General features: G+C 29.1%; 1 protein-coding gene across 4 annotated transcripts; it reads left to right on the top strand.

Moving 5' to 3' along the window:
• The first annotated feature begins 10,227 nt into the window (after positions 1-10,227).
• LOC120068112 (mitochondrial carrier protein MTM1) lies at positions 10,228-16,062 on the top strand. Of its 4 annotated transcripts, none has more exons than XM_039019807.2 (11): positions 10,228-10,420; positions 10,505-10,778; positions 11,984-12,073; positions 12,863-12,991; positions 13,209-13,268; positions 13,400-13,570; positions 14,462-14,564; positions 14,663-14,757; positions 14,849-14,998; positions 15,255-15,313; positions 15,574-16,062. In XM_039019807.2, the coding sequence occupies exons 2-11, from the start codon at positions 10,506-10,508 to the stop codon at positions 15,710-15,712; spliced, it is 1,269 nt and encodes a 422-aa protein (XP_038875735.1). In that variant the 5' UTR covers positions 10,228-10,420; position 10,505; the 3' UTR covers positions 15,713-16,062. The 4 variants fall into 4 exon arrangements, with proteins under 4 accessions (XP_038875735.1, XP_038875737.1, XP_090164830.1 ...); XM_039019809.2 differs by having other exon boundaries at positions 10,240-10,420; positions 14,666-14,757; XM_090308704.1 differs by having other exon boundaries at positions 10,265-10,442; positions 14,666-14,757.
• The last annotated feature ends 444 nt before the right edge of the window (positions 16,063-16,506 follow it).

Genomic DNA, 16,506 nt, shown 5'->3' with positions numbered 1-16,506 from the left:
TTTATTTTTTTACTTTTTTATTATTAAATAAAAGAAAGAGTGGTCTTCACGCAACTTACGTCGTCTTACGCGCACGTTCTGCAACCGAGACTTTCATCAATCTTCACAACTCATTTTCCACAGTCTCTCTCGATTCCGTCTGATTTTGTCACTTTCCGTTTTGGTTTTTAGAACATCACAGTCTTGAATGGTGTGAGTTTTCCAGTAGGGTACAATGTAGCTTCAATCAAGACTATATTCAGGTTGTTTTATCCTAGGGACGACGTGACAATTCGTAGAGCTGCTTGCACATTTGAACAGAGTCATGAAATGTCTTAAGAGAGCGAGATTCGCGACTTAACAAGTTTATGTTTTGCAGATTTCATTTTCTGACTACTGTTATTCGTGATCATTCGTACCTGTCATCTTTTGTCCATCAAAATATAGCGGTTTCAACCGAAACATTCGAAATTTTAAATAATTGGTATCAGAGTTTTTCTCATTCGTTGAGAAGTAAAGAAAGTTGTCAAAAAAAAAGGGAAAAAAAGGCAAATGATACTAAGGATGATGATTTGAAACCCACTCAAAGTTTATTGTCAAATGGAAAGTGCCCTATGTGGATGAATATCGCCCTCGAGACCCAATGATTGTTTTGTTGGTGTAACCATCGATCTTGTGATTTGTCGATGGAGAGAAGAAAATGAAGAAATGAAGGAGAAGGATAGAAGAAGAGAAAAATAAATTAAAATACGACAAAAATGATAAATCAACCTAAATTAATATAAAATCAATCAAAGTTGCTACATCATTAAAAAAAAAAAAAAAAAATTTAAAAACCCACCTTATTGGCGAAATATCTACCTCAAACTCAAGGACAAAATATGTGTTTTGTCATATTTTCTTTCACTTCTGGTCTTAACTAATTTATCTTTTTAAATTTTCTTCATGCACACTCACATTTTTTTTTTTTTTTTGAAATTTCAATTTTGTTCTTGCACTATCAACTATTTTAGTCACTAAAATTTTGAATTAATATCTATTTTAATCTTTAAACTTCTAAAAATTAATTATTTTAGTCATTATCTTTATTTTTCTATTTTAAAATTCATTAATGATGTAAATTCGTGTGTATATTGACATGTTAATATAAGCATGATTTCAAGTCACATAGAATAGAGACGAACTCTAGATTAAAAAATAAATCATAATGGATTGAATGGAAAATAAAAGTAGTAAAATTTAGATTATATTTTTTCTAATAGTTTCTCTCTATACATGCTCACTTTGTAATTTCATTTGGTCTCATCTTAGTCTTTTAGTAAATTTACCAATTTTCATATGTGCAGTTTCTCGATTCAAAAAATAATTGTTAAAGCAATATTAATTATTCAATTTTTAATTAGACAAAATAAAATATTTTATCATCTAAGCTATTCTTACCATAAAAATGATTTTGATCCAATCACTTCACGCTCTTTAAAACACTTTTTGAGAAGAGATAATAACACCTGATATCTTCACAAAAATAAATAAATAAATAAAATAACCCCAAAAACATTTGATACCATGTAAAAGGTACACATTTTAATGCAAGTTGCAATAAAAGTGATTTTTTTTTTTTTGACCTTTTTTTCCTTTGAACAATAACACTTTTATGCATTATTTAAGGAGCGGTTTGTTTAGCCGGTATGCAAACGCCCTTTTAAAACATGAATTTTCTAGATTTTTTAGTTGAGGGTATGTCTATTTTACTTTTTTGTCATTCCTTTTCATTTTATTTTACATATATATCATTTTTATGTGCATTATATAATTAAAAATATATTGTCAACCATGTATATCATATCTTTTTAGTTATATTATCATTCTTATTATTTTTAGAAATATATTTATATTTATATTTAAATTAATATTTATTTTATAAAAAATTTAAATTATGATTTATTATTTTGCTGAGAAAAATAACATATAAAAATTATATAAATTGTACTATTTTTAAAAGAAATTCATATTGATAAAAACAAATATGTTACAAAAATTCAAATTATATCAAATTAATTATAAAATAATAAATAGTCGTAAGAATATTCTTGAAATTTTATGTAAATTTAAGACATTCCCGAGTAGAAATTCTACGAAACAAATACAATCATCAAAATACTTCAGATATCTATAAAAATATTCCTACAAATAAATATGGTAATCTAAAATGGTCAGATATCTATAATTCCAAATATATATAATTTCAATCATCTAAATTCGAGTTATTTACCTTCCAACAAAACAAACAACCAAAGTTTTTTTTTGGTTCCCATGTGGCATCTTGTCTTGCTTCTCTTTACATTTTCCAATGCCTTCTGTATTTCCTTCCAAAATTATTAAATTCACTTTAATTTGTTGTGTCAATTTTTTTTATTTAAATATTCTTAAAAAATTGTTTTGAACCCACTACATTGGTTGACTTGTTCATTTTTTTAGTTCAAAACCATATGGAGTATGTAATTTTAATGCTTAATCTTTTGATAGAGAGGATAGATGTATTAGAAATTATAGTTACGTACAATTTGACTACTCAAAATACATATATTTTCGTAATTCAATTGCTATAATGCTACATAATCATTAATTGATACGATAAATATGTTATATAAGTATAGTTTACAGATCAATCCATTACAAAATTTAGAAACAATATTTAAATTTGTTTAAAGTCTCAAAATCTAAATAGATAAACACTAAAAGCTCATAACTTAACCTACAATAATAGTTTTTAGATGAAGGAAAACTAATAACGAGGCTATTTTAGTGTTGACCTAATAAATGTTTAAAATATTGATGTCAATGTCGATGAAAATATCAAAGTTTTAATTTTACGAAAATTTGATAGACACACCAATAAAAATTCGATTTTGATGGACATTTCTAGAAATAGTAAATAAATATTTTATGAATTTTAAACAAGTTAACGTGTCTATTATTTATATTATATCTATATTAGTGATATTTTGTTGTTTAATTATTATATTTCGTAATTTTTTTTTTCAATGTAATGAAAATATCGATTCATCACTCATGTCCATATTGAATCCACGAAAATATAAAAATATCAATATGTCGATACAAATTTAATATATAGACCTAATATGGGTTGCTTGAAGAAAGCCATTGGGCATTATGCATTTTTATGTGGATTAAGGTTTCACCATAAATACAAAATAAATAATAATAATGATAAAATAGTGGACCTATGGAGACAGTCGGTCCTCCTCTACGTGTCACGTGCGTAGCGCCTGATCATAAATCTTAAAAGATTGTCCACAATAAAAGCTTCAATTGGTCTGTCCGACTGTCCCTTAGCCATGTGTTCACAAATTACAAAATAGAAATTAGGCCCTTAAACTTTTACAAATGTTAAAATTAGACCATTGAACTTACAATAAATATATAAATTAGACCCATAAATAATAAAAATTGAACTCATAAACTTGTATAAATGTTGCGATTTATATAATTATGTAAGTTTGAAAGTCCAGTGTGACCAAAGTTTGATACTTACATAGGTTTATAGGCTTAATTTTTAAATTGGAAAACTATTTACAACTACCACAATACTTTGCGGTGATTTTTGCAAGTTTTCTAATATTTTTCTTTTTTTTTTTTCTAGACAATCGTTTGAATAATTTTAGGGTCCGTTTGGATTGACTTGAGAAAAAATTGTTTTTTTTAAAAAAACTCATTTTTATCTAAATATTTTTTTTTTTATAAAAATTGATTAAAATATACTTGAAGACTTATCTTTGAGTGGTTGTCAGAAACTCAGTTTATTTTCAAATGATTCATTTTCTAAATTAAACAATTGAAAATATATTCTAAACATATCTTTAATCACTACAATTTGATTGTATAATTTGTAGTTTAATTTTTTTTAATCAATTTTACTATATAAATTTTTTAAATGTCCATTTTAGTTTCGAACTCCAATGAATATAATTCATTTACTCTCATTTTTTCAATCAAAATTTTGATAAAATACTACAAACAATTGTTTTTTCTTTCTTTTTTTTAATATAGAAAGAACAATGTATGAAAGGGATTGTGAAATTGAAATTTGATTACAATTTTTGTAAATATAGACTAAGATCGTTAAAAGAACGAAAAATAATATTTATTTTAAATTATAAGTTTATATGCTTGGTCTAACTTTTAAAAAATGTAAAATATTGTTCACGAGCTTTTAATGTCATGTCAAATAGTTAGATGAACTTTAGAATGTCTCATAAATTCTTAAACATTTAATTTTATGTCTATTGAGTATTTTAACTTTAAAAAGTGTCTAATAAATTTAATTTTTTTTTTTAATTTTGTACCTAATAGGTCCATAAAATTGTTCAGTTTTGAATCTAATGGATCTATTTTACATTTTTTTTTTCAAAATTCACATAAGTACCAAACATAAGATTTAAATTTTAGAGTTTTATTAGATGCACAATTCAATTTTATATCAATCAATTATCATTTTATCATGTCAAAGATGTATTAGATACAACATAAAATTTTGAGACTTATTAGATATAAGATTGACAGTTAAAAAACATACAAGACGCTTTAAAAAATTTATGAACCAAATAGTTCAAACACCAAACTTGTGATTCAATATAATATTTAAACTATATATATTAAATTCTATGCTAAGTTATAACAATATCTTTAAACTTTCCCCCTCTCTCTAAAATACTCCTATTCTTTCAAAAGATGCGATATTACCTTCTTAATTTTCATAAACGTTTTAAAATTATTATCAAAGTATAAATCCTCTGAAATTTCAAACAAGGATTGAATTTACAACTATGGCCTGATGACCTGAAACTATGCAATGATATAAATTTTTTTATTTTAGGTCACCTTCCACACCATTTAATATCTCAATTTCTGTCCAAAATTTTATAAAGTTTCTACTCTAGATGTATATCTTTAAACATTTATGAAAGTTGATTGAAAATATTGCAACTTTTGGAAGGTGAAGATATTGATGTTGGCTAAAATAGCCCTAAGGTGTGATCATCCAAGAATCAAGCTTGTGAATCTTTTATTAGAATAACGTGTTTTATAGCAGAGAGGAAAAACTCATGTTTATAGAATTTATTATAAGTGGGGATAGAAGAGGAATTAATCATATTCGCCCTTCATTGGATATTTTTTAAACAAATGAAAAGGTTGAATAATAAATTTTTGTAGGGAATATTACCCTTTTGATCTATAGATTTTTTTTTGTCTAGTTTCCATTTGGTCTATAGGTTTCAAAATATTATATTTTTATTACTTAAGTTTTGAGTTTGACTTCAGTTTAGTCCCTACGTTTCAAAATGTTATAATTTTACATTTTGACATTTGAGTTTTTTTCCTTTCTATTTGGTCTAAGATTTAAGATTTACGGTCTTAATCTCAATATTCACTAAATAATCATTCTCAATCTTTAATGCTAACATTTATTTTTTAATTTAAAAGTACTACAATAATTATGATTAATTATTTTCACTATTTTTCATAACTAAACGAATTAAATTTCAAATTTCAAATTAATTAGTAGTGACAAAGGCTAAAATTAAGTATTTAATTTAAAAAAATGACATTGAAAATAGTAAATTTGAAAAGTATATTTAAAAAAAAACTCAAAATAAAACTGTAACAGTTTAAAACTTATTATAAAAACTACGGACATATATCGATTTATATTTTAAACTTTAGGTATTGTAACAATTTAAACCTTAAACTAATAATTGTATCAATTTAAATCCTGAATATTGGAGTTGTATCAATTTGAAATCCAAATTAATAATTGTATCAATTTAAACCCCAAACTTTTATAAGTGTATGAATTTAAACCATTAACTTTAATAATTGTATCAAATTAAACCCCCAATTGTATATTATTTGGATACATTTATGAAAGTTCAATGTTTAAATTATTATATTTATGAAAATTCAGGGTTTAAATTGATACATTTATAAAAGAGTTTTAATCGATACAATTACTAGTTTAGGGTTTAAATTGATACAACTCCCAAAGTTCAAGATTTAAATTGATACAACCTCCAAAGTTTAGGATTTAAATTGATACAATTCTTAGTTTAAGGATTAAATTAATATGGTTTTCAAAGTTTAGGAGTATAAATTGATATTTGTCCTAAAACTAAATAAAAACAACACCCAAAATTTGGCTTTAATTGCTCAAAAGTCCCATTTAAAGGTCTAAAATGACAAATAACCAAGTTTTTGAAAGAAAAAAAAAGAAGTCAAATGCTCATTTGTTGATGTCATGATTATGTGAAATTACATTATTACCCTTCTTTTTTTTCTTTTTCTTATTTTTCTTCGATGTGGGAAATCTTCCTTTGCACATCGTCTTATTCTTCTCCGACTTCTTCTCCTTTGTACATCTTCTTCTTCTTCTCTGGCACGACAAGTCAATGCAAGTAGCTCCAATGTGACCAACTTCAATGAGCAAGAGACGAGAGAGAGGAGTAATTTTGTGAGTGAGGAAACAAAAAGAGAGCAAGATGAGCGAAACTGAGAGATACAATGATTTGCGAATGATAAAAAGAAGAAAGAGCGAGACGAGCTAGAACGAGAGACATAGTGATTTATAAGTGAAAAAAGAAGAGAGGGAGATACTACTTTTCCGCATGCATATGAGTATATTTTGATAATTTTACCCCAATTTGACGTCAAGAAATGATTATTCAACAATTTTTAAAAAATCGAATCATTTCATATATATATATATATCTAATTTTTGAGTCATCTATCCGATAGATTTTAAAAATGTAGAGAAAAAGAAAAAGAAAAAAGAAAAAAGAAAAAAGAAGATAGTTTTTCTCTATGCCGTGATGGACGGTTGTCCGAAAGTTAGGAGTAGGATGAGAGGGTTCTAGAAAGCGTGGGCCGTGGGGGCGTTTAGACCACTCGAAACTTCAAACGGCCGTGTTTCTTTGGTTTTCCACCTCTCATTTCCACCCCCCTTTCTTCATACGCCAAAACAAACGCCTTCACACAACTTTCCCATTCATGACCAAATAACACTCTCCCCATATACAATTTCTTTCTCTTTTCTTTCTTTTTAGAAAAATACAAATTCTAGAGGTACAAATTGAAGTTATGATAATTAGTTAAGCTATGTTTCAATAAAATTGATACTTTTACTAAATATTTAAATTATAAAAAATAAAGTAGCTTAAAATAATATTTTAGTTCCTATACCTTTATTTGACAAATTTTACTCTATACTTCTAAAGTTATTTCTTATTCAAATAATAATAATAATAAGGTTTAAATCCTATTTTAGTCCCTAAATTTTGAATTTTGTTCTATTTTGATCCTTAAACTTTAAAAAACATTCGTTTTAGTTCCTAAACTTTTTAAAAGTAGTTATTGTGATCCCTACTATTAAAATTATGTTGACTCTTCAATCGAAATGTGAGGAATCTTGTATTTTTTTGTGACTGGGCTCTAGATGTATTGAGCATGATAAATATAAAGTAAAATGCCAACAATCAACACGCCAAAATACTAAACCATCGAAATCTTGAATTTGAAATAACCTTTGAATTCTCCTGCTTTGTCACCTGATTCAAAATTGAAACTTTTGATTTTTTTAGTGTATTTAACTTATTTGATAGCTCAGTCATCCAAAAATACAAGTCACCTCATAATTTTGTTAAGAAGTTAACAAAATCTTAATATATTAGGGACCAAAATAACTTTTTTTTTTCCTTTTTAAGTTGAGAGACTAAAACGAACATTTTCAAAAGTTTACGAATCAAAATAAAACAATATTCAAAGTTTAGGAAATAAAACGAGCATTTTTAAAAATTTAGGGACTAAAATATAACATTATTCAAAGTTTAGAGACTGAAATAAGATTTAATATAATGGGAACGTTAATGGCGACTAAATTGTTTAAGGAAGAAAATTTACAACAAACAAACTACATAGACTAATTTTAAAATTTAATTGAAAGTATATTGATTAAAAATAAATATTTAATGATATAAGAGCTCGAATACAATCATATCTAAAATGTAAAGACTAAAATAGTATTTCAATAAAACAAAATTTTGGTTATTTCAATTGTCGAGTTATATTAAATTGAAACGTCTATATATTTTTGTTTGGAAAAAAACGTATTGATGTCTTTAGGGACAACTCATGAATTTTATTTTTATTTTTTACTTCCTTATTCGTGTCACATTTCATGCCAATTCCCATTTAATAGAAATTTATAGTTAAAAAAAAAAATAGTATGATTGAAGGTAAATACAAGCATAGTTTAGCGATTTAGACACAAAACTTTTGTATCAAATATCTAAATCCCCACACCAATTAAATTCCAATTTTCACCTGCAATTAAACTTGGGGAAAAAAAAAAAAAAAAGACACATCTCCACCTCATGCTGTATTCTAGAAAAATAATTTCATTTTTTTTAATAAAAATTAATTAAAATATAATTGAAAAATTATTTCAGTAGTTGTCAAACACTTCAATTCCTTAAAACATGATTTATTTCTAAAATTGAACGTTTGAAAATGTATTTCAAATACTCTCGAAGAGTGTATACTGACAACTTAGATAGGCCTATTAATATACAAAGATTAATAATATACGGACTAATATTTATGAAGTAAAAAAGTTAAATAGACAAAACTATTGAAAATTTTTAAATGTATGAAATGTATAGTTTGATAGAATATCAATATTTCTAAATAGATTAAGATTGATTGAAGAGTTAAAATATTTGAAATAAAAAACAACAATAAATATTTTAAATGATAAAATTGTTGAAAATATTCTTAAGTATAGTAAAACGTCTATCTTTTAGTGATAGGTCGTGATAAATATCTATATGTAGATAATATATGTCTATCACGATCTATCACAAATAAATAGTGACATTTTGTTATATTTGTAAATAAGTTTTTCATTTTTTTATTTGAAAATCGTCCATAGTTAAAAGAGAATAAATATTTTTGTGTACACAAATCATAAATTGAAAATAGAATATTTAAACATCCAAGGAAAAAAATGGGGCAATTACAATTTTAATTAAAAATAAATCGAATATTTGGAGTGTGTCTCTCATTTATGGTTTTTTGCAAACATGACAAATCCCACCCATGCGACCATGATTCACTGACTCCCGCTTGGAATTTGATTGTTATCTGATTTTTATGTGATTGTTATGTAATTGCTATCTGATTTTCATTTGATATTTGTTGTTATATGATTGTTATCTGATTACTATATGATATACTAATGAATTATTGTTTGACTACTATTTGATTGCTATTTGATATTGATTGTTATCTAGTAGCCATCTTATACTGATTTGCTATCTAATGGTTATTTGATTGCTATTAGATATTATTTTTTTTTTAATTTTTTTTTTATTGTTAATGATATCAATTGCTATCTGATTGTTGTCTGGTTACTATCTAATACTGATTGTTGACGATTAGATTGCTATATGATAATAGTTATCAAATTGTCAATAATACTAATTGTTACCTGATCGTTGTATACAACAATTGAGTAAGACAATTGATTAAGGTTGTTGATTTGAAAATGGAAAGAAAAGGAAAAGTTGGGGGAAAATCTAAAATGAGGAAGAAAAAGACAAATAAATATTTTTTTTAAAAAAATCAATATAGATGTGTTTTGATTCCAACCAATAAAAATGGAAAAGCTGTAAATTACCACAAAACAAGAGTTAAAATTTTAGCTTCAGTTCTTTAAAAACAAAACCAATACACTAGAAAGGAAAAACAAAATTCTTATATATATATATAATTTGAAAATGGTAAATAAAAAATATCTCATTTGTTTTTTTTATTGGATAAAAATATAATTTCATAACCTAAAGAAAAAGTAATAGAATTTAAATTGGATAAAGAAAAATCAAGGAAGAGATGAATATAATAAAAAATCAGATGTTATCTATAGAAATCAAAGATGCAAAAATCAAAGACAGGTTTAATTCAGGGTAATTTTGGAATAAGATAAAAATTTGAAATCAAACTTCTTGATTTTGATTTTCAATATTATCATAGTTGAAAAATTTGAAAAATTGATACTCATAGCAATTTTTTCAAGAAAAAAAGAAAAAAGAAAAAAGAAGAAAATTTGTGGAAAGAGAATTTACTATTCAGGTAGAATAATTAGGTTTAGGTATTTACTAAGAAATTTAGGAGGTCATTATTAAAGGTAACAACAAAGTGTGGCCCTAAGCCGCAGTAACCCTTCTTCTCTTCTTCTCTTCTTCTGCTAAGACCACCTTCATTTTTTCCCGTCCTCCAAGCAATTTGGAAACCTCATTTGTTTCCATTTTTCATTCTTTGAATTCGTATTTCGATCGCCATTCCAATATTCAATCATCAACTCGATCAGGTTTCGGCTCTTATGGCTGTTGGTGAGAATTGCTGATGGTCTTTTATTTCTTTAAGAAGCGAGTGTTTGATTTGATTGTTGCAGGATGAACTCGTTGGCGGAGAGGATGTTGAAATCGGCTCGAGGGCATGATTCTTGGATTGGCTCGGAGGAGGAAGCTCGGAGACTTGAGAGAGATGGGAATGATTCTTCGATGTTGGTTGTGATGAGTGATGAGGTTCGGCTTTCTGCTTCTCCGTCTCATCCTTCGAGTGATACTGCTTCTAATGTGAAATTGGGGTTTGGAGAACGCGCTTTCTCTGCTGCTGGTGCCGCTTTTCTTTCTGCAGTCATTGTGAATCCTCTTGATGTTGCCAAGGTATTGTTGAATCGGAGTTCTCTTTGTTGTTTATGTGTTAGATACTTGAATTGTCTGGGAATGATTGGAGATATGTAGTGAGGTTCATTCGGATGGCTGGTTAAGTACCTTTAGGAACAAGTTATGGCTTTCTACACCATGGCCATGCATGTCATATGCCTTTGATTAGATGACCAGTGAAATACCTGTTATTTGATTCTGTGAATAGGATGGTGGATGATTTAAGAGATATTTTCTTCTTCCAAGTCTTGGAGATGATATGATAGTTGTTCAACTCCTTAAGTTTCGCCTAATGTTTGAAACCATGGAGAAATGAGGAAAGAAAAAGTTGTTAAATGTTGATGTGATATTTTATCTTGGACTTCAAAAATTTTCAATTATGTTACTATTGATTTTGAATTTTGAGGATTTGGATATATACTGTTGATTTTGAATTTAATAATTCTCTATTTAAATGTTGATGTGATATGTTGATTGGGTTAACAAGTGATGGTTTAACTTAAAATGATGATATAACAATAAGGGAATAGGTCACCTAGATGAAGTACGAGTGAGCAAGCCAAAAAAATTGGTTTAAAATGTATTGGGCATGGGTGCCATGCCATCATATCAGTACTAATGCATTGTATCATCGGGTGACCAGTATTAAGTTGTTTAGGCGTGAGTAGTATTACACTGGGTGACCAGTTAAGAACTCCTCGTATTGCATCCTTTTAAAAATTTTAATTTGACTCGCATGAATGTATGAAAAAGAAATGTACTGTGCCTACCATCTTATTGAATTTTTGGCTTGCCCTGCCTGTATTTTATCTAGCCAGCTTGGCACATGCCAAATTATCTCTTGTTAGTCCAATCAAGGTGTTAACGTCAATACACAAGTATTGGTATTGATGTCAAGTACTTATTAGAGTCGAAGTAGTCAAGAACATAAGTATTTTTAGGAAAAAAAAGATTCAGAGTCTAAATTTATAATTTAACCTTAATTTTATAATTTTGAAGACTCCTTGAAAAGTATGAGCACTCTGAGATGTTCTTAAAATTTTCTGTATATTATTCTGGACCTTGAATCAGTGTCATCTTCTAGTGTATATATATACATGGGGCTGCTCCTCATTTCTCCTCTGTTCTGCAACCTTAATTATGTATAATTGGCCTCCCCAGCATATTCTACAATCTAAGAATTTGTCTGCTTTTTGAATTACTAGACAAGGTTGCAAGCTCAAGCTGCAGGAGTTCCTTATTCGCATCCTCTTAGTGATTGGACCAGTCGCATGGCCTTCTTTGGACCAAACACGGTTGGTTCCCTTACCTATAAGTCTGATTGATTTTTATCCATATCTTGGATGTAGCTCCTTTAGAATCTAATCACGTTTCTGATTTTTATTTTGTTTTACTGCACGATATATGATGTTACAGTGTATTTATATTTGATGGCTGGCTAATTACTTTAGTTTTCAGGACATTCATTCCCTTTCCATGTTTTTTCTTTTAATTCTTTAATGCATATAATTTTCCTTACATGTATATCGTCTGTTACATTGTAACATTTGTTTGGCTCTTTCTAGAATTCCCGAACTTTTCGTGCTAAGGTAGAATTTGATTTCTGATCAAAGAACAAAATATATTTGGGTTTAATTGAATTCAAGTAGTTACTTGATCATTGAAAAAGTTACTTCATTTGTCTCATAGATAATTGCTTCAAACAGTGAAACTTCAGTGACTGTGTTTATACTTCTAAGCTAGCAATGAATACCTTACTTTATTTGTCTCATAGATGATTGAGTTTCACTTCAAAAGCTATTCATTCTAAATCACATCATAGAACTAGAACCTAGTTTTGTAGTTTACAATTTGAGTTGATAACAATGGATTGATTGAGAAGAAGTCCTTTGTGTCATTCCATATAGCTGGCGTGCTTTCTCTAATGCCTTAATGGAGCTATCGGCATATTATCAAATCTAATTTTAATGTTTTGCTTCATTTTGAAAATTTTATTTTTGGATATTTTTACTCTTCTACTTTGTTTGGATTTGATTCCCTCTTTTAGTCTTGAATTAATCTTTGATTTCTACATACTGTGCCAGATGTTTGCAGATTTAAGGTGTTCTCCTTCTTGTGCCCGTGCTGGTATTCATGGTACAGTAGCAATATGTCCTCCTGATTGTTTTCAGTACAAAGGGACGTTGGACGTCTTCTACAAAATCATTCGACAGGTTTGTCAGTTTTCTCTTGTTAATCGTGACCGATGGATACACTTGTGATTCATTTCTTTTGTTTTTCTTGAGGACTACTTCAGCTTCTAGTACTGAATGATGTAACACAATTGGCTTGTAAACTAGAAGTTCACTGTATAAGTTGGGCTGTGAGTTTCTAATGGGTTATGAACTATGTATTTATTTTGATGTTGATTATACCCAATAAAATTCCCAGGAGGGATTTGCTAGGTTGTGGAGAGGCACAAATGCCGGCCTAGCTCTTGCTGTTCCCACGGTACGACTTCATATTTATCCAAGGCCTTCCCTCCCATTGTCTAAAAGTTTTTTTTTCCCCGATTACTTGTATGGTCATGAATATTGTTCCCCAAGGAATGATTAGTGTCTTTTTTTTATTTAAAAGAACAGGTGGGAATCTACTTACCTTGCTATGACATATTCCGTAACTGGTTAGAAGAGATCACTTCTCAGAATCGTCCTGGTGCTACTCCTTATGTTCCTTTAGTCGCTGGGGCGTTGGCACGTTCTTTGGCTTGTGCAACTTGTTATCCAATTGAGCTTGCTAGAACTCGCATGCAGGTAATGAGCACACCTGGAAGCATAGCTGAAACATCTTTAGGATGTTGTTCATCTTGTGGGTCCCAGACAACTTTTTTTGTTTTCTATTTTATGTTTTTCAAAAATTAAGCTGGTTTACGTTTTAAAGTATTTTCAAAGTCACAGAACTTAAAATATTGTTTTTCAAGAACCTTTTTTTTTTTTTCTGAGATTTTTTTTAATTATTATTATTTTTAATAAATAAATTTCTATTTCGTTTTTCTTTTTTTTTTTTTTTAAAAAGAAGGGGAAATACAAAAAAAAAAAAACAAAAACAAAAATTGGATAGTAAATAAGCTTAATTTGATATAAACAATGAACGGTAAAAATGTTATAATACGGGAAGTTAATAACCAAATTTGTTCAGTAAATTTAAATGAAAATCTGCCATCTTAGTTATGCAAATGCTTATTGTTACACATTTCCAGTTGAGGATGGGTTTCTATATTATGCCATCTTTCTTTATTCGTGTTAAATTATTGTGTAGATGAAACCTAGTTGCATCTGATTACTTTTAGGAACGGATATTCAGACTGTATCTCGATTTTGGACTCATTCTAAAATATGGAAAAAAAACATTGGCATAGTATCCTTAAAGGATGCGCTTTTAGTTTTGCCATACATTGTTACAAAACATAACTTCAGCAATCAATACTTCAAGATGCGTGCATGTTTGTGTTGTTAGCTTTTGATTATAATTTCCTTTTATTTATTTGTGTTCGCATATTTTCTATGTTTTGAGTTTCACATGTTTTTTTTATTTACTTATTTTTTAGTACTGAATTTCACATGCTTGATTAGTTACTAGTTGGAAGTTGCTTGGGTTGTGGCATTCAGTTAAATGAATGGTGTGGTTAATTTGTTTCTGTGTAGGCATTTAAGGAGATGCGAATTGGCAAGAAGCCGCCTGGGGTCTGGCAGACTTTACTAGGTGTTGTCTCCAATGTTAAGAGCACAACTAATGGTGAAACTGCCTGTAAGTTAACGTCTAACAGGTGCAAATTTCTTTTAAATTGTGCTTTACACCTGTCCAAATTCAGGTGTAATTTCTTACCTCGGTTAATGAATCTTTAGCAGCAAAAAGTTACCGTGCCTTATGGACTGGAATGGGGGCGCAGCTTGCACGTGATGTTCCATTCTCAGCAATTTGTTGGTCAACCCTTGAACCAGTGAGAATTTAACTATCCAGCTGTAGTGAGGTTTTATTAGTCTGTAATCCACTGTACTTTATGTTTTAATGGGCTTCCTTCATTTTTGTAGGTCAGAAGGAAACTCCTTGGATTGGTAGGTGACAATGCTAATGCAGCCAGTGTGTTTGGGGCCAACTTTTCTGCTGGTTTTGTTGCTGGATGTCTTGCTGCTGCCGCTACATGTCCCTTGGATGTTGCAAAAACGCGACGACAGATAGAGGTTTTTTCCTTTCTAAATTTTTTGCCTGTTGTTCTTTTCTCAAGGGTTAAGTACTTTCGGGTTTTTTTAAAAAGTTAACATTCATTATCTGCTACTCCACCCACACAATTCTAAGTATAGTAATTAGGCCTGTCGTCCACATTTGAAAATGTAACAGATCTATGTAAGGATTTTTACACGGGTTCTGACTATTTTTCATTATACCTTTTTCTCCCCACATATCCATGTAACTTATTAATTTTTTTGCAACTTTCAGAAGGATCCGGTGAGGGCACTGAGAATGACAACGAGGCAGACACTGATGGAGGTTTGGAGGTATTTCACTACTTCGGACTATTAAATTATAGTAGGTTTTTTAGAGATGCTTTTATCCTTAAATTAGTTTCACTAGGAAGACACCATCAAGCATGAAAACTTTTGAAGGGCTCCAATATTTCTTCTCTAATGAGCTATTGCATCGATTTTGGTAATCAAGATATGATCTAAAGCAGCTTTAGTTTTTAGCTTTAATTAATAAAGTCAATCGATTGGACTGTGCTGTATTTGACTAAAATTGAATTGAACTTTGAAACCAGGGATGGTGGAATGAAAGGATTATTTGCTGGAGTTGCACCTCGTGTTGGCCGTGCAGGCCCATCAGTTGGGATTGTGGTATCATTTTATGAAGTCGTGAAATATGTTCTTCATCGCCAATATCCAACTTCAGCTTCATGACAGGGTAAGAGCTGCTTATTGCCCTCTTCTGGTGTAAGCTGTGCATAGGAGGAACTCATCGACCAGAGTTCATTTTGACATACTGTGTATTCCATAACCTGCGGACTAAATACATTGGGTATACAATCTCAGTTTTGTAGATTTTGTCTAGGCCAGTAGGTGCAGATAGAATAACTAATAGCACCCTCACCCTACAAAAAAAAAAGGAAAAAGAAAAAAAAAAGAGAAAGGACTATAGAAGGGGTGAACAAATTTTGGAGGCGTAAACTAATTTTGAGTTGCTAAGATGGGCTGAAAAGTTCTGTGACATATTTTCATTTATTCCTAAAAGTAATATTATTATTTCTCTCTCTCTCTCTCCCCTTTTTTACCACTTCAGTTGGGAAAATCTTCTTTTTATCATTTTGGTCATTCAAATCCTTGGCAACACTTTTATCCGTGTATAAAATATCCTTACATCATAGTAAAGTCTCCCTTCTATTGCCTTTATTAAACTGTTTGTACCGAGATATTCCGTAGATTCAAGTAAAACATCCCTCGTATCTTTATCTATGTGCTTAAAATATCCATGTCGGAGTAAATTCTCACTTCTCATGTCTTTATTAAAACTTTTTTGTACAGAGATATCCCATAGATTCAAATAAAATATATCCTCCTTACGCGTAAAGTAGGGTTGTTTCAGAATTGGCATTTCATTGCATTCTTTTTCTATTTCTCGGGAAAGATATACTTTCATTGGCCCGAACTTTTGGGCGTGTCTGCTGTCAGCCATCTTTTGTGCATCTGAAAAGGCT

Source organism: Benincasa hispida, chromosome 12 (genome assembly GCF_027475165.1).
Source record: "Benincasa hispida cultivar pf3 chromosome 12, pf3_genome.v1.1, whole genome shotgun sequence".
Taxonomy (NCBI): Eukaryota; Viridiplantae; Streptophyta; class Magnoliopsida; order Cucurbitales; family Cucurbitaceae; genus Benincasa; species Benincasa hispida.
The sequence above is the reverse complement of the archived record's forward strand: the minus strand, read 5'-3'. Positions and strand labels throughout refer to the sequence as shown.

Coding starts and splice junctions, on each gene's coding strand:
- LOC120068112 (XM_039019807.2), top strand. CDS start 10,506: ATGAACTCGTTGGCGGAGAGGATGTTGAAATCGGCTCGAGGGCATGAT. Junction 13,571..14,461: donor TTGCTAGAACTCGCATGCAG/GTAATGAGCACA, acceptor GTTTCTGTGTAG/GCATTTAAGGAGATGCGAAT. Junction 14,758..14,848: donor GTTGGTCAACCCTTGAACCA/GTGAGAATTTAA, acceptor TCATTTTTGTAG/GTCAGAAGGAAACTCCTTGG.